Source organism: Saccopteryx bilineata, chromosome 1 (assembly GCF_036850765.1).
Source record: "Saccopteryx bilineata isolate mSacBil1 chromosome 1, mSacBil1_pri_phased_curated, whole genome shotgun sequence".
In the NCBI taxonomy this organism is placed as follows: Eukaryota; Metazoa; Chordata; class Mammalia; order Chiroptera; family Emballonuridae; genus Saccopteryx; species Saccopteryx bilineata.
Genome location: NC_089490.1, coordinates 45,503,747 through 45,523,221, shown reverse-complemented (window position 1 = coordinate 45,523,221; position 19,475 = coordinate 45,503,747). Strand labels below are relative to the sequence as shown.

The 19,475-nt window shown below is 35.9% G+C and overlaps 1 protein-coding gene across 45 annotated transcripts in view; it reads right to left on the bottom strand.

The window, feature by feature from the left end:
• Positions 1-19,475, bottom strand: part of RIMS1 (regulating synaptic membrane exocytosis 1) — a 477,491-nt gene that overhangs the window by 69,177 nt on the left and 388,839 nt on the right. For 26 of the 45 annotated variants that reach the window (XM_066253353.1, XM_066253382.1, XM_066253409.1 and 23 more), the window contains one exon: positions 4,435-4,670. The exons of 10 other annotated variants lie outside the window; for them this stretch is intronic. In XM_066253353.1, the coding sequence (XP_066109450.1) occupies positions 4,435-4,670 (236 nt within the window). The remainder of the gene's footprint in view (positions 1-4,434; positions 4,671-19,475) is intronic. 9 more of the 45 variants (XM_066253373.1, XM_066253391.1, XM_066253431.1 and 6 more) reach the window with 1 other exon arrangement.

The window sequence follows — 19,475 nt, the reverse complement described above, 5'->3', positions numbered from 1 at the left end:
TTACAATCACTAAAATTATATTAATTTATCTAACAAAGTAGCCTCAGCTGTTAATGATATAATAAATAATACTTTTATTAAATGGGTAGACCCCAATTATCTGCCAATTCTTCCTGAACTCTCATCCTGGGAGACCAAGACACTTGACCCATTTGTCTTCCTACTTTCTTTGGTTACGTACTTAAATGGCACTGGGTTTTATGTTTGGCATTTGGCTTTATACTATATTTTCTCATTTAGTTCTTTGGTCCCTATTTATTTCCAATGTGAATGACTTCCTTTCACTGGGTATACTATTAAATTTGAAACATCCAATGTGGGTGATATAGTACTTGGAATATAGTTATTCAATAATATTTGATAATGTAAATCAAGCAGTATCAGTCAAAAAGCTGATATTTTATAGTTGTATATGTTTTCTTCATAAAAGCTAAAAGTTGTAATTGGAAATCAGTCTCACATGCATAGTGCTTATATGATCTCTCCTGAGATGACCCGTCTATTGTATTGAGAAAAAGTATCCAATTAGAAATAAAAGAAACCTTTCAAGTAATTTTAGGATGCATACAGATTTATTTACCATATCCCAGGGGAATAAGCACTTATCATTTTCAACTTCAATCAGTGTGCTGTGCCCCTGTCCTGGGAAATCATTCCCTAATTTATTCTTTAATGTTCATCTCCTCAAGGAAGCCCCTCAAGACTTCATGAGAATGAATCACACTCTTTGTGTTCCCTTTGTACCACTCTGATGCTTGGAGAACTGTCTCTTGTGAGCTGAAATAGTTACATGCCATGTGTTTTATACTGTGATGTCTTTGAGGGCAAGGATAATACCTAATTCAATCTTTTCAGTACTCTTAGCTCTTAGCCCAGTGTCTAGTGTGGGGCTGAACGTGTACTATCAACAAACTGTACAGTAGGTCAATATTTTATTTATTTATTTATTTATCTATTTATTTATTTTTACAGAGACAGAGAGAGATTCAGAGAGAGGGATAGATAGGGACAGACAGACAGGAACAAAGAGAGATGAGAAGCATCAATCATTAGTTTTTCATTGCGACACCTTAGTTGTTCATTGATTGCTTTCTTATATGTGCCTTGACCATGGGGCTACAGCAGATCGAGCAACCCCTTGCTCAAGCCAGTGACCTTGGGTCCAAACTGGTGAGCTTTGCTCAAACCAGATGAGCCTGCGTTCAAGTTGGTGACCTCGGGGTCTTGAACCTGGGTCCTCCTCATCCCAGTCCAATGCTCTATCCACTGCGCCACTGCCTGATCAGGCAATACATGTTTATTTTAAATTACTTTTTTTCACACAGTGGGTAAGAGCATGGGCTCTAACACCAGAAAGCCTGAGTTTAAATTTTGGCTTAATAATTTGCAATGAAAACTTGAGAAAGTTACTTAATCCCACTAGTCTATACCTTACTTTCTTCAGTTTCAATATGGAAATAATAAATGGTTCTTCATAAACTTGTCATTACCAATGAAGGAGTAATATTTTACATACACATACACCTGCACATATATAACAAGAGTGCATGGGGAAAGCTATTGAAATGTAAATCTATTATTAGTTTTATTCAATTAGACACAGGAATACCTACCATTCCATGATACCAAAATTACCTTACACTTGTAGGTAATTAATACAAGGGTGTATTTAGGAATGATTCTTCACAGATTTCTGTACCCTTCTCTTTTTTCATTGAATTTATTGAGGTGACTTTGGTCAATAAAACCATACAGGTTTCAGGTGTACAACTCCATAACACATTATCTGTGTACTGTATTGTGTGTTCACCACCCCAAGCCAAGTCCTCCACCACCACTCATCCCCCCTTTACCCACTTCTACCTCCCTACCCCTTTTCCTTTTATAATCGACACACTGTTGTATCTATGATTTTTTTCTTTGCTAAATCCCTTTATTTTTTCACCCATTCCCTAGCCCCTTACCCCACTAATAACTGTCAGTCTATTCTCTGTCTCTATGAGTCTGTTTCTATTTCGTTTGTTAGTTTATTTTGTTCATTAGATTCCACATATAAATGAGATCATATGACACTTGTCTTTCTCTGACTGGCTTATTTCACTTAGCATAATACTCTCCAGGTCTATCCATGCTGTCACAAAAGGGATGATTTTCTTCTTCTTTTTTATGGCTGAGTAGTATTCCACTGATGGCCAAATGATGAAAAGATGCTCAATGTCACTAATCATCAGAAAAAATGCAAATTAAAACCACAATGAGATATCACTTCAACCTGACAGAATGGCTATCATCAATAAATCAACAAAAAATAAGTGTTGGCGAGGATGTGGAGAGAAGAGAACCCTTATACACTGCTGGTGGGAATGTAGACTGGTGCAGCTACTGTGGAAAGCAGTACGAAGTTACTTCTAAAATTAAAAATGGAACAGCCTTATGACCCTGCACTTCCATTTCTGGGAATATGTTCAAGGTATTCCCCCCCAAAAGAATTTGATATAATACCCCTAGGTTCACTGTAGTGTTATTCACAACAGCCAAGATTTGGAAGCAGCCCAAGGGCCCAGCAATAGATGAGTGGCTAAAAAACCTTCCCAATGATGTCCTATTTACAAGTGAGGAGGAGACTGTTATTGCTAGAATATCATACAGCCAGTCTCTGAGTGAGGGACCAAATCTTCACAATACATCAGCAGGGCCTTTAAACCTACAGAAACTAAAATCTTCATGTTCTAAAGCCTAGCCCTAAATCTACCCTGAATTTCATGAACTCCAATACATTCTTGGATCAGGAGCCTTTTCTTCAGTTTCTCTTCTTTCACTACTTCATTTTTCAATCTAATTCAGCTACTGTTCACCGAATAGGTTTTTAGATATGTGCTTTATTACCTGAAGGCATCAACAACAGAACACCAAGAAGCACCACCATCAAAATGGAATAGAGGCAGAGGCAGGGTCACAGGGAGCAGAGGGACAGCTGTCAGAGGGAAGGGGGATGAGGGGATGGGATCAGAGAAGGTGAAGGGATGACAGCAAATCCTAGAGGGAAGGGGCAGAGAGATAGGGGGAGGAGGGCAAAGAGGGTATAAAAAGGGACACAGGGGTGGGGGTGAGGGACTTATATTCAGTGGGACACTTGAATCCATGTAAACACAATAAATTAAAAATTAATAAAAATTAAAAAAAATAAAGGAAAGCAAAGAAAACAATGAAAAATTTCTCCTATGCCTAAGGAAGAAACCTGATTCTGAGTAAGACAAATGATTCTCCATCAATAAACATCTTAGTGATATGACCCAGAGGCAGATTTATCACAGAGATGTTAACTAATCTAGCTTTGTTCCAAACTTATGATTTTCAGAAATAAAAACCTCTGTTTAGATAAATAGCTGTATGTACTAATGTAATATTTAAATGGCTTGAAATGGCCTACTTCTAATTTATTTGTTAATTTGTCCAGTAGCTTGCATACTTTTAAATAGGTACTGCTCCGGATACCAAGTCAACTATAAAGAGGAGTTCACAGAAGTTTTTTGCTACAAGTAAATTTTGCAACAAGACTTTTGCTGTTAAGGAACAAAAAATGGTACCAATGGTTATAACAGAAGAAACAGGTGCTGACAATTGAAATCAGGTCAGTTTTTCGCTTACCTTTCATTTTCCATAGCACTGAGCATAGTATTGACTTGTTAATATGTCTGACCAAATGTTATATAATCTTAGATAGTTTTTTTATATTTTATAATACAGGAATAACCATTCTCTATCTGTTTGCTTCTTTTGTAAATACCTTGAGGACATAAAGCTTTTAAGATTTATAAGCAGTAGGAAAATATTTGAAACTCAAATTTGTATTAAAACATTAGTCTTTGCACAAATCCACTGACCCATTTTTCTGAAGTAAAAATAACTGCGGGACTTCTATAGACTTACATTGAAAACTTACCAATTTCAGTTCATTTTTATACTCATACAGTACCATAAAAGCTGTATTTTAAGTGGCACAACTGACCTTCTTTTCTATAAAAATATAGATAGGGTCTAAATTATAAGTAATTGCATTGCAGAACATTTTGAAAAGGAGAATCCTGTTGCTTTTCTTGCACAAAAATCAATTTGGATCTTTAATACTTCTTTGCATTTCCTTTTTTGTAAGCACAACTGTAATTCTTTTTAAGTTAAAGGAAAATATCCAACCACATCACAAATTGACAATGACACCTTGTTAGACATCTGTATAGAAATAAATAAATAAATAAATAAATAAATAAATAAACCCATCCACGTGACAGATTTCCAGAGAGAGAGAAAGAAACTTCCTCTGCAAAGAAGAATCAGTACACTCTACGATCACATCACAATGCACCGCGCGAAGACGCATGATGGTCTCTCTCCGGCACGACCTTGAGATGTTTAAGCTGAATTCGCTTCACTCACCTGTCTGGCTTAGTTGGGATGTGCTTCTGCTCCTCCGAGACACGATGGCCACCACTTTGGCACTCAGGCTGGATCTCCGCTTCTTCCCGCCGGCGCCCACCGTCCCCACAGCCGTGTCCGACTGGCTGCCGTCGTTGTGCTCCAGCGCGTACATCTCTCCGCTCACGCTGGTGCTCTTTGTGATGGCTCTTCCTGACGTCCCCATCCGTCTGCCTTGCATTTTAGGGGTAAATGAACTATATTTACAAAGTAAAAACATATATGCATCCATAAATTACAGGTCAGCATTAAGTGAAACTCTAAATCTCATTTATTTTGAAATAATCCAGGCAAATTTTTACGGGGGGGAAAGCCAGGTGAGTAGTAGTCCACAGCTACGCATACTTTAAGATCACATCACCACCCCTAAACATTTACCACATGTGGCTTCAAACAATATATAACAGAGAACGCTATAAACCTTTTTTACAGATAGAACAAAGAAATGCAACCAGTGCTGTCCATGGGAGGTAAAGGTTACTGACCAGTTTTGTAAATGGTTATTATGTTACTTTCAGAAAAATTAAAGTATTTAAATCAATAAGACACGTTTTTATACATTCCTGAGGAAAGACTTTTGTTAAAAATGGATACTTCGAATGTGCCACATGACAAAATTTATAAAACGAAAGCGGTATATGTTCTCGTTTTCTTTTGGGATTCCAAAAAAAAGACACATCCTGGCTATCTGAGACTTAACGAGTTTAGGAAAGACAGTAAAGAGTCAAAATAAAGACTGCTTTTCCGGTTTTCTTTCTTGCCCCTTGGTGCTCCATCTTCTCGACACAAACTTCATCTCATTTTCCAGTTTCGAGCCCGTTCCGTACACATGCGCTAGGCTCAAACTCTCCTCTTTCCTGTTCTTTCCCATAAACACTTGATTGTTTATGCCGCCAGATTCTACTAGCTTGTCTGAATTATATTACTGTACTTTTCTCCCAAATGAGTAAATCATGGTTGAGGATTTCAGGAACCACAGAAGATTGGTGGGGAAAACAAACAAACCAGAACCCCCTCTACCTGTCAGAGTAAATGTGCGCCTGTGAGTTGGAGGGAGGCAGGGCAGGGGAATGAGGAGCCAAGGGCGTAGTCCTCTCTGAACCATGTAAATTAACTCTGCATACGCAACCAGACTGTACCTCTAGACTGGCCTTTTCTGATTCTATAGAGACCTGGCTTCATAGAGCTGACATGGCCCTCTTCGTTTTACATTTACTCAAAATATTTCCAAAAATTGGCTAACATGACTGTTGCCACCATATCAGTTTTCTATTTCTTGATTTGATCTACAAAATACATTATCTAATATAGCATATTTTAACTGTGATTCTATTTAATATACAAGTCCAAAGAAATCCTAACAATATTAGAAATGATAAAACAGAAACTTTTGTCTTGGGGTCACGTTAAGATATCTGTGGTCACATATATAGAGTGTTTACGTAGAAAGGGAAACTGGTATGGGTGAGTCTAAGCTGGTGGGAGAGCAATACTATTGTGAAACTTTGTGCATATTCTTTAAAGTTATAGGGAAGTTTAGAAGTATAGAAAAATGTCTTCTAAAATATTTATATCATAAAAGGTTACTCAAGATGAGGCATAAAATTTCAAAAATTTTATATGGCTATTTAATCACAGCAATGAAATGTCTACAATATTGACAAGTAAAAATTCTGAAAAAAATAAGGGAAGTCTGTATAGTAAGTGATTAATATTTCAAGGGAGGACTGAATTAAGAGGTTTTGTTAAAAATGATATTTTTAATAAATATATTTTTTCCTAAAAAAAACCCATTTTGTTTAAAAGCATTCTAATATGATCTGAGGATAGAGCATAGTCTCCTTATAACCTAGAATACCATATGTTGAATGAGAACATTAAGTCATTTTAAATTCTCTATCGAACTGAGGGGAGAGATTCAAGGGTCTACTTAGTCAGATTGATTTAATCCATGAGAAGGTCACTGATTCAGCACAAATGTGCTTTCTCTTCCCCTATTTCTCAGGCGTTTCTTTGCCCAGCTTCCTGTCACTCAGGTGTACCTGACTCCTTCAAAGATACACTTAAAGGCTTCCGGCTTTATAAACCTTCCCGGGGACTGCCCAGCATCATGACTGTTGTCTGTTACCCCTTTGTTTTCCATATTGTACTGGTTGTATTAAGATTCTGATATTTTATATTAGTATGCCTCTTATACATCACTAAATTTATTGCAGCACCCTTACTATTGCTGAGTGACTTGAAGATTTACAAGCAAAAAGTAAAAACAAAACAAAAAAATAATCATCTATCAATGTACACATAGACTGTGAGAATATCCACCTTTAAAAATCAAACAAATACCTCATCTTTCTTCCTTGAGACCGCTATTCCTTCTAGCTACTGACTTTTTGTAGAAAAATCTCCTGAAGGAGTTGCCTGCATCGTCTCTTCCTACCCTCCTCTGAGCTAACTTGGAATCGGGCTTCGTCCCTACCATTTCCCCAAAACTGCCTCTGACCAAAGTCCCCATGCCTCCACCCAGCAAAATCTTATCATTTCTTAATCCCTTTTCTTTTCACCTCTCAATACATCGTGCATTTGAAAAAAACATTTGATTCTTTCAATCTTGAAACACATGTCATTTATAGACTTTCCTACCTCAGCCTCACCTAGAGCACTTTTATCCTTCCATCACTCCACACTGCAGTTCACTCTTCCATAGGAGACTAACTCCCCACTTGAGTCCTCTCGTCCCAAGTTTTATATATGATCTACATGCTGCAGATTCCAACTGTTTTACTGGACCTTGTACTCAACCCCTGAACTCAGAATTTACACACCTAGTTGTCAGCTGACATCCCTGCTTGGGTATGTCTCATAAGGCTTCCAAAAATAATGTGTTCAACTCAACCAAAACAACTGTTCCTCTCTAATATTCCACATCACATTAAAGATATCCCCTTTACCCAATGGTTCAGAATAATAATTGCTTGCTTTCTGTTAAGAAAAAGATATCTAAACTAAGAACAAAATGAAAAGCAAAATCCAAAAACAAAACAAACCGAAAAAAACATTGCCTTACCTTTTAATGCCATGCCTGAAAGCCCATCTAAGGGTCAGTTGACTTTCTAGGAGAATGTAATATTTTTAACTTATAATTTACTCTTATAATAATAATGGTCTAAATATTTTACAAATCTGTAAAGTTAGATGCTAACTTGAATGAAACTGATAAGAAGCAAGTGATTACCATTTATCAGAGAGGATCACAACACATTTGGTTCTGAATATGACTAATATTGCTCCTTGCAGCATGCTCCCCAGCCCCATGACTGTATGTATGTATGTATGTATACAAGCACAGGAGTCTCCTGGATTATCTTTGTAACCACTTTGTCATCTTGTTGGTTTTCTCAATGAGTTAAAACTTCAAAGTGTGCTATTTATTTTTCTGATAATCGTTTTAATTTTGAGACTTACATGTTGATAATGTTGTAAGTCACATCAAAACACTGAAATGAAATCCCTGCTGAAGCCACTGAACTGTGTTGTCTGAGCAGGCTACTTCCTGGACTCTTTAAGCCCTGTCATGCCTTTTCCTGGGTCCTAGATTTCATATCAAGTGCTAATAGAGCATTTCTTTCAGTCTCTGTTTCTCTGTTTTCTTTTTCCTGACTCTGGTTTTCTATGTTTGTTTATTTCTGTTTTATGTAAAACTGTCTCTTGCTTTGCTTGTGATAATAATACACTAGAGGCAACAATGACTGGAATATCTGCAAATAAAATCTGCTGGACAGCAGATAGCAAAGATATACTGAAAATTGGGTGGCGGATGACAGAATATCTTGTTATTAGTCTTCATGTGTGTCTGTGTCCTACCAAAAGTTCGTATCACTCAAGAAGATGTCCTGTGCACAATGAAAGAAGAACATCCCTTTAAAGCCTGGGCTTAAGTTATTGTGTTAATTTTGGTCCTATTGCTGTGTTGTACAACTGAAGGTACCAGTTCTCTTTGTATGTTTAAAAATAATCTTTTCAGTTGGTGATGAAAAAATCTCTTACTTTCTGTGCCCTGAAGGATAGCTGTCTGGGCAGACAGAAGTTAAATTCCAAGCTATCTTAAATTGATTAGAGCTCTTGTTCTGATTGATCTATATGGATAAATAAATACAGGATTCTAATATAGAAAACTAAAAAAAAAAATCCCATAGAAAAAAGAAACAAAACTTCTAATGCTTTAAATATGCTTGTCTTTTAAGAAAAATATATACATTCTCAAGAAATTGCTAACTCAGAAGAATTTTAATATAACAATCTAAATCCATAGTCAAAATGAATTATTGGAAATATCAAGCTAGTTTGACAAATCTGGCTTAAAAAAAGCTTTATAAGAAGTACAATGAGATGCCATTTCACACACACTAGGAAATCTATAATAAAAAGAGATAATAACAAGTGTTGATGAAAATCTGGAGGAACTGAAACCCTCAGACATTGCTGGTGGGAATGTAAAATGATGCAACCACTTTGGAAAACAACTTGACAGTTTGATTAAACTAAAACATAGTTAAATTAAATTTAGAGCTACTATGATTCAATAATTCCATTAAAAACTTAAATACAGGCCCTGGCCGGTTGGCTCAGCGGTAGAGCGTTGGCCTGGCGTGCAGAAGTCCTGGGTTCGATTCCCGGCCAGGGCACACTGGAGAAGTGCCCATCTGCTTCTCCACCCCTCCCCCTCTCCTTCCTCTCTGTCTCTCTCTTCCCCTCCCGCAGCCAAGGCTCCACTGGAGCAAAGATGGCCCGGGCGCTGGGGATGGCTCCTTGGCCACTGCCCCAGGCGCTAGAGTGGCTCTGGTCGCGGCAGAGTGACGCCCCGGAGGGGCAGAGCATCGCCCCCTGGTGGGCAGAGCGTTGCCCCTGGTGGGCGTGCCGGGTGGATCCCGGTCGGGCGCATGCGGGAGTCTGTCTGACTGTCTCTCCACGTTTCCAGCTTCAGAAAAAAATACAAAACAAAAACAAACAAAAAAACCCTTAAATACTGAGTTACCATATGGCCCAATAATTCCATTCCTAGGTACATACTGAAGAGAACTAAAAGCCTATATCCTTACACTCACATATGAATATTCATATCAATATTATTCATAAGAGTTAAAAAAAGAGGAAACGACCAAATTCTTATCAAATGATGAATGGAAAACAAAATGTGGTATATTCATACAATGGAATATTATCAACCATATAAAGGGATGAATTTGAAAACATTATACTACATGAAAGATGCCACATACAAAATCCTACATATTGTATAATTCTATTTAAACAAAATGTCCAACAGTCAAATCCATAGAGACAATGTATATTAGTGGTTGCCTAGGGCTAGTGGAGAGGAAACACGACTGGGTTTCTTTTGGGGCAAGATAAATACGTTCTGTGATTAGATCCCTGTGATGTTTGCACAACTAATTATAAATATACTAAAAACCACTGAATTGTACAATTTAACAGGGTGAACTGTATGGTATGTAATTTCTAACTCACATATGAAGTGAAGACAGTAAAATAGAACCTGGGTGCCTGCCCACTGAATTTGAAAGCTGTTTTCCATAGTTTATAGTTTAAGGATGTGGTTGTCTTCTATTTTCATCGTAAAGTTTGTAATCTCATTCTTATTAAATTTGAGTTTTCAGATGACATTTAGGAATAAAAACATCTGTTATTTGTAATCTTCAGTCAGTGATCATGAGTTCTATTTGGAAGTAAAATCCATGACTTGATAACTCATTTGAACATGCATTCTCCATGGGAGTAATATGCCCCCAGAGCGTGGTAATTTGTTCTAGATGGATGTAAGAAGGGTAAAAAGATCTTGGATGATAAATGGTTTGGGGCCTTCACACAGCCAGTGTATAAATAGATACAGTATAGCTGTGATATTAAAATGTCATGTAGGGAAGTCAATTTGGAAAAGAACATCTAAAAGATAAAAATATTGAAAACTAATGCATTAGAATAAGAATTTGGGAAAAGTCAAAATTGTAATAGCTTCTAGTTTTTTGATTTGAGAACTATGCGGATAATGGGGTGAAAAAAATATAATTACTCTGTTTAAATAATAAATAGGCCAATATTTAAAAACATTTTGTTTTAAGAAATGTTATAGGGATGAAATGACTATAAATGACCAGTTAAATATATACATCCTCATATATTTCCAGTCTAGTCTAAATGCAATTAAATATATGTACACATACACAAAGAGAACAACAAAAGCTGGTGTACAATATTCAGTGAATACCAAAACATTAGAAAATACTCTCTCCTATCATGTATGAGCCATAAAATTATATAAATAAGTTACAAATGATAGTCATAAAACTAAAGATGGTTACAAACAAATGATTTCCTGATATATCTGCTGTTTCAGTTTACAAAGGAACAAAGAAGAAAAATAATTATTGTAGAAAATATTTCCACTAGTTAAAGGATCTGAGCATATATGGTCTCTAAAGAATCCTTCAAGGTCTATATTATCTTGATTCACTGTAGTGGATTTGTAGTATGTATCAATTAGTAAGTTTTAATTAACACACACTTGATCATCATGTCTATGCTTTAAGATGACCTAGCTGAAATCAAGGCAATCATATTTAAAATGAGTAAGGAAACATGGCTCTAAATGATTTTCTAAGCAAATAAAAAAATGATGAAGTAAAAAAGCCATAAAAAGTTTTACCATATATTGTTTTAAATTTAACAGATTCTAGGAGTAGAATGTAATCTGTTAACTGCACAAACTAAAGCAAGAAACCTGAAAATAATACATATCATACTACATAAAGCTAAATTACTAAAAGCACAATAAGTATTTTGTTTACTTTATGCATCAAGTATACAATTAATTTAAAAATATACACTGTAGAAAAACAGACAAACTAAGCCCAATATAAGCTAGTCTATAAGTTTAGTTTTCTTTTTCTTGAAATTTGTATTACATTGAAGACTTGCTAGGTTTATAGTTGTATATACATGAAAGTTTATTCTTGTATTTTTTTATTAATTGTTGTATTATTTATTTGTATGACAACAGTAAACCTACGTTTGCTCACTCCTTATTATGAATCCCTTCAGACAAATAATGGTGTTATCTGAATTAAAAAATAGTTCATAGATAATGAATTTGAACTAGAGCTCATATCTTAATTTTTTTCTTGCAAATCATAGCACTAGAATTTATTGTACCACATAATTTTGATTTACAATGTGCTTTTAAAGCAGCAATATCCTCCCTTTATTTTTTAAATAAGATATTTCACAGGCCTTCAATTTATAAAACAAATGTTAGTAAAACTACTCTAGTGAAACAGTTAAGTTCCAGACCCTGCAATCTAAATATTCTCCTCATCCTTCAGTTTATTTATTTTTTCCCTATATCAATCGTGTGTCCAAGTGGCTGTTCTTGGAAAGAGGTTCATGAAACACCAACAGTCCATGGACATTTCTTTTAAAACCTCTAGGCCCCTGATGGGGAACCTTTTCATAAAAACCGCCCACTTTTGCAGTACTGGTCAACCTGGCCCCTCCTACCCTTGTGGGCCTTTCAGCTTTCATGGTGAGTGGTAGTAGAGCAACCAAACAGTGCTGCGATTGGCCCACCATGAAAGCTGGACCACCCACTAGTGGGCAGGAGGGGCCAGGTTGACCAGCACTGCAAAAGTGAGCGGTTTTTATAAAAAGGTTTGCCATCACAGCTCTAGGCTAATAAAACTGAACTCTTCAAAAGAAACACTTAAATTAATCCAGCTCATTATAAGTAACAATTAAGTGAAAAAATCAAATATTAACAATCAAAATCCAAATTCTGAAAGGCGCTGTCATTCTATATGGTAATCATCAGGCCTGTAAAATATGTAAAGATGACTTTTAAGAGTAAAAACTAACCCTAAATTTGATACCATGTGTTCAGTCACTGAATTCTAATTCTATAGCATAACTCTACTTACACTTTCCAAGTATTCTGATATATAAACTACTTCATTTTATTTTTGCACTGTCCTGTGAGGTAGGATTGGCAGGCATGATTCTCATTTCTCAGATGAATATGTACATCCTATTATTATTACAAATATATTAAGATACACTTAAACCCATATCGCTAGGAATCATGGTCTGTTTTGCATTATAGAGGTGGCATCCAGTATAGTGTGTGCACATAATAGACATCCAGTAAGTGACTTGTGAATGAACAACTAAGCAGGAAAATAAATCACACTCTCTATATACACATACCCATATATACACATCTAAATATTCTCTAAAATAAATATATTTTCAGCTCTTTATTTACTACTATATGATATTTATTTACTACTTATTTCCTACTATATAAACATACTATGTCTTTCTTTTCTACATCTTTCTATACTCCTTAGCCTTCTCAACTTGCTCTATGTCCTCCAATGTCTTTTTTCATATTTAAGATTCTGATCTGGTCACTTTCTAGAACTAGAACCCGTACTGATTGTAGATAAAATTATGATGATAAAAGTAACTGTAGACTGAAGTAACAGTATAAGTTTGATAAGAAATTAGGCAATTTTGGTTGTTTATATGGGAAAAAGCACCTCACTAAAATTAGATATATTTTTTATCAATAAGGCAAATATTATGGTAAGTCTTTTATAGCTTTATCTTTTATATGTTTTGATACAATCAAATAAAAAATTCATGCATAGATACATAAAAATATTTTGGGAATAAAATATAAAAATACTTTAGAATGTTTAGTCAATAAATGTTTAAAAATAAGAGTGGACTTCTTTACAGTGATTTGATCAATAAAAATAGTTTCATAATTTTATGATAGGTTTTAAGGGGTACATTTCCATCAACTCTGACTAATGCCAAATTTAGAATGGTGGGCAATCATGTACTACTCTAAAGTAAGGTAAAAAGAATATGCAGAATGCAAGAAGTAACCAAAGACTATAAAGTACTTTGCCAATAAAAATGATCCTTTCTAATAAAATACCCAGGAATAAACTGAACAGAGGATATAAAGGACCTACATACTGAAAACTACAAAACATTATTGAAAAAAACTGAAACAGATACATGAAATGGGAAAATATTCCATGTTCATGGATTGGAAGAATCAGCATAGTTAAAATGGCCACATTACCCAAAACAATATACAAATATAATACAATCATATCAAAATCCTAATGTCATTTTTTAAAGAAATATAACAAAAATCACCACATTTGTATGAAACCATAAATAAAAACAGAATAGTCAAAGCAATTCTGAAAAAAAGAATGAAGCTGAAGGATCACACTGACTTCAAATTATACTACAAAGACACGATAATCAAAACAGCCTAGCATTGGCAGAAAAACAGACATACAGACCAACGGAACAGAATCGAGAGCCCAGAAATAAAACCACATATATTTGGACAAATAATCTTCTACAAAGGAGTAAAAAACACACAATGGAGAAAAGAAAGCCTCTTCAATAAATGGAGCTGGGAAAATTGGAAAGCCACATACAAAAAAAAAAAATGAAACTTGACTAAAGTTTGTCCCCCTGCACAAGTATAATTCAAAATGGATCAAAGACCTAACTATAAGATCTGAAACAATTAATTATATAGAAGAAAACAGGTACTAAACTCATGAATCTTGGCCAGAGAGAACAGTGAATTTGACCCCAAAGGTAAGGAAAGTAAAAGTAAAAATAAAAATAAATGAATGGGACTATATCAAACTAAAAAGCTTGTGCAGAGCAAAAGAAACTGGCAATAAAACAAATAGGTAGCCAATTAAATGAAGATGATATTTGCAAACAACAGCTTTGATTAAGTTTTTTTTCTTTTTTATTATTTGAGAGGCAGGGAGGCAGAGAGACAGACTCCCACATGTGCCCTGACCAGGTTCTATCTGGCAACTCCCCAGCATGTGATGCTCTGCCCATCTGGGGCTGCTGCTCTGTTGCTAGGCAGCCAAGCTATTTTTAGCACCTGAGGCAAGGTCATGTAGCTATCCTCAGTGCCCAGGGCCAACTTGCTCAAACCATTCCAGCCATGGATGCAGGAGGGGAAAAAAGAGAGAGAAAGAAGAGGGAAGGTAAGGAATGGAAAAGTGATGGTCACTTCTACCGTGTGTCCTGACTGAGAATCAAATTCAGGACTTCCACATGCCAGATCGATGCTCTACTGCTGAGCCAACCAGCCATGGCTGGCTAGGGGTTAATATTCAAAATATATAAAAACTCATAAATTTCAGCAACAAATAAGCAAACAATCCAATTAAAAAAATGGAGAGAAGACATGAACAGACACTTCTCCTAAGAGGACATACAAATGGCCAATGGATATATGAAAAGATGCTCATCTTCATTAGCTATTAGAGAAATGCAAATCAAAACTAAAATGAGATACCACCTCACACCTGTTAAATTGGCTATTATCAACAAGTCAGGTAATAACAAGTGCTGGAGAGGGTGTGGAGAAAAATGAATCCTCAATCACTGCTGGTAAGAATGCAAATTAGTAAAACCATTATGGAAGAAAATATAGTGGTTCCTCAGAAAATTAAGAACAGAACTACCATATGACTCAGCAATCCTTTGACTGGGTATCTACCCCCCAAACTCAAAAACACTGGTACCTAAAGACACATGCACTCCCATGTCCATTGCAGCATTATTCACAGTGGCCAAGACATGGAAACAACCCAAGTGTCCCTCGATAGAGGACTGGATAAAGAAGATGCAGTACATATATATACAATGGAATACTACGCAGCCATAAGAAATGATGACAGTGCCATTTACGACAGGATGGAACTTGAGAACATTATACTGAGTAAAATAAGTAAATCAGAAAAAGCTATAGTTTTTACCTGAAAACTATGTACTCTTATTGATCAATGTTACCTTGTTACATTTAATTTTCTAAATAAACAAACAAAAAAAAGAATAATCTTTCCTAAGGTACTTCAATCATACCCTTCAGAGAATTCCTGAGTCTGGAGACTGTCTCTGCCTCCCTACCATATTTAGTTGTAATACACAACACCTCTTTACATATGTCTACTCCAATCATAAATTTATAGGATATATTGCAACCTGCCACTCCCATCAGCTTTGAGTTTCCCTTTCCAAGTTTACTTCACACCATAATGTTCCTCTTAGAATGGGGTCTCAGGTGTTGACAGGCTTCCTGATTGCACCAAACTGGATATGCCTGACAAATGGCTGGGCTTCTGTTCTAATGAAATCTGGGTGAGCTCTCACACCAGTAGGAATTTTGAAGAAGAGGTTTTCTTCAGTATTTTCTTTTTTAAATATATTTTTAACATTTAATTTATTGGGGTGACATTGATTATCATAATTACACAAGTTTCAGGTGCCCAACTGTGCCACAACAAACTCATACATTTACATTCAGAAATTTCTCTGCACTAAGCACTGTACAGTTAGGCCCTCAGAGAAATAAGCACTGTTTCTCATGGGTCTATCTCAGAAGGGTGCAGGACTGACTCAGTAATAGGGTTTGAATTTATTCTTCTTTCCAAGGCGTTTGACCACCTTATATTATAGCTTATATTTAAATTCCGTGCTCATAAAAATGTAAGATAGCAGTAAGAGGCTGACGCATTGGATTCTATCTTTACATAGTTATCTACTTCACAACTGTCTTCTACAGAAATGAAAAATTATAGCTGGTCAGATACACATCAAGGTATTAATAACATTTTCTTTCACTTACTAGATTGAATTGATAAATTGATAGAATTGGTGTACCTCAAGAAAATGGTAGAAGTATAATTAGTTGCAAAATATATTTTATTGTTCAATGTAAAACTAATTGTTCTAATCTTTATAATCATTACTTAAATTATAATATTTATATTTTTGAGCACTAACTATATGTTCAGCAGTGTACCAAATATTTTAGGAAGTATAATTCTAAATATAAACAAGAAAAAATAACATAAAATTACAAAATATAAACAAAATAATTAAAAACAGAAAAATTTTTGAAAAAATTTAAAAATTGATCTCAAGGCATGTTTTGATAAGAAGGCAATAATTTTATGATAATAATTGATGCCAACTCAGTCAAACTTCCACAGAGAAAAACATGATTTCACCTGAACATCAGTGGGACTATTTCACAAATTCTCTCTAGAGCCAGGTTATAGCATCTAATAGTTTGTCTTTTTTATTTCGCATAGATTTGTCTGAAGGGCAACACAAGAAAAGTACACCTACTGTCTCCTCTCTGTACTTCTCTGGGTCCACACAACTACATTTCAGACAAGTGAAGAGTACTTAAAATTCCTTGGGAAGCTGGGCTTCACAGATTTTATCACTTAAACTATTTTCAATGTCAAAATTACTTTTTCTATTTCGTCCTTTAACTACTTTACTAGTTTTTAAAAATAGGCAGGTTTGCAGACAAAAACAAAAATAGCAACAACAAATCTATACTTTAAGGGAAGAGAGACCTAGATTCAAGTGACAGCAATCATCACTTGCTATTGGTGGCCCTGGACATTTGTAAAATCTCAGATATCTCATCTGTATAATAAAGAGAAACTCCTACCTGAACTGGAAATAATATGTGTATAACATATTCAGTTGTAAAATAAATCCTAACTATTAGTATTATTATTATAGCTCTAGTGCCATCCTGTGCATGAAATCCTAACTACTTGTGGTGTAATGATAATCCTTCCAGATGTAACAATTAATTTGTATCAATCTGTGACATGTCAAGGCTATATTTTAAAGGGTTTCTAGTTTGCATTTTTATTTTTGTTTTTTGCTTGTCAGCAACTTGTCCTGGACATGCCTCCCAATTACACGGCTCCCATTTGAATAAGAAGGGTCATAGGCATTTGTTTGTGTTCAGCTCGGTGTATGTGGTATCCTGTGGTCTCGGCCGTAAGAACTGGCGTCTGAGTTGATGCAGCCTCTCCGGGCAGGCTGGCAGCCTATCCATTGTCCTGGTGTGGGTACTGTGATGACAGGACGCTCTTTATTTGATTATCACTAACCACTCTGTTAATCTTAGGTGCTCCATTCTCCCTCCTTAAGTTCCAACACCCCGAGTTCCCAGAACCTCTTCCTCCATCGTGGCTGCAATCAGCCTCTCCCCTTCGCATTATTTTTCTGTTCTCCAGCTTCCACTTCTCCTCATGACACCAGTGGTCCTCTCTATGCTACAGCACCTTTCTCTGTTGATTTTCTAGTCCTGACCTCCTTTCACTTTCTCCGTTACTGTTCCTGATTGCTATTTTCTCAAGTGCCTTTAGATCTCACCGCTAGTTCACAATCCAGTTCTCTTTGCCTTGCCCTGGCATTTGTCCTTGAACTGGGTAAAAGTCCCCAGGGCCACAGGTCTTGTACTTTACAACAACAATATTTATCATGTATTATTTTCATTGTAAATACTACCCTTTAAGTGGGAAAAATTTTTAAATGTCAAGAAAATAGTAACACAGTATTCCTGACCAGGTGATGTTTCAGTGGATGGAGAGTTGATCTGGGACATTGAGGACCCAGGTTCAAAACCCTGAGGTCATCAGCTTGAGCACAGGCTCATCCAGCTTGAGCATGGGCTCACCATCTTAATTGTGGGATCATAGACATGACCCTGTGGTCACTGGTTGAAGGCCAAAGATTGCTGGCGTGAAACTCAAGGTTGCTGGCTTGAGACCAAGGTCACTGGCTTGACAAGAGGTTACTGGATTGGTTGGAGCCCCTCAATCAAGGCATGTATGAGAAGCAATTAATGAACACCTAAAAGTGCTGCAACTATGAATTGATGTCTCTCGTCTCTCACCATTCCTGTCTGTGTTTCTCTCTCTCTCTTGCAAAAATAAAATAAAATAAAATAACACATTATGAACTATTTCTAGCAATCTGTTAGATGATATATTCTGAAAATCCTTTCATTCTCAAATGCTTAGAAATGATGGGAAAATTACAAGAAATACACATTAAAATACAACCTAAGTTCATAAGCAAGGCCAATCCTTTATACACCTTTGATAATCTATTACACTGAAGACATGCAGTTAGCAATACGTAACTTAACTTCTTGTATATTGAGGGGTAAATAAGAATTAAGCAGGGAGTATTAAATTTCATTTTATTTAACAATAGAATATTAAATTAATTGTATAATATCTTTTACAATAAAATAAAATTGGAAATGTTTAGCCACCTATAATAACCAAAATATAATTTCAACAATATCCTGAATAGACTATGTATATACAAGCAAAGTTATTAATACCATCTGTTTTTGAATTTCCAAAAATATTATTTCACTTGAATAAATTTTTCATACCCTCTTCTATAGAATTATTTTTCTAATTAAAGAAAATATTCTAATTATCTATGATTTCCACTAAAATGCTCTTTAAAATACTTTAAATGTAAAGAATAATTTAATTCCCGCTCTAGCCGGTTGGTTCAGCAGTAGAGCGTCGGCCTGGAGTGTGGAAGTCCCAGGTTCAATTCCTGGTCAGGGCACACAGGAGAAGCGCCCATCTACTTCCCCACCCTTCTCCCTCTCCTTCCTCTCTATCTCTCTTCTCCTCCCACAGCCAAGGCTCCATGGGAGCAAAGTTGGCCCAAGCACTGAGGATGGCTCCATGGCCTCCACCTCAGGCGCTAGAACAGCTCTGGCTGCAACAGAGCAATGGCCCAGATGGGCAGAGCTTCACCCCCTCGTGGGCATGCCCGGTGGATCCCAGTCGGGCTTATGCGGGAGTCTGTTTCACTGTCTCCCAGCTTCTAACTTTGGGAAAAAAAAAAAGAATAATTTAATTCCCTTCTAACACAAGAAGCAAAGCTACAGAAAAGTAGATTACTACTGAAAATGAAATGTTAAAAAATACTTTTGAAATTCCATGAACAATGGATAGTTATTTTTCCCTAACAAGTAGAAGTTGTCTCTAAGATCTAATTACAAATATACAAGATCTAATTTCACAAAT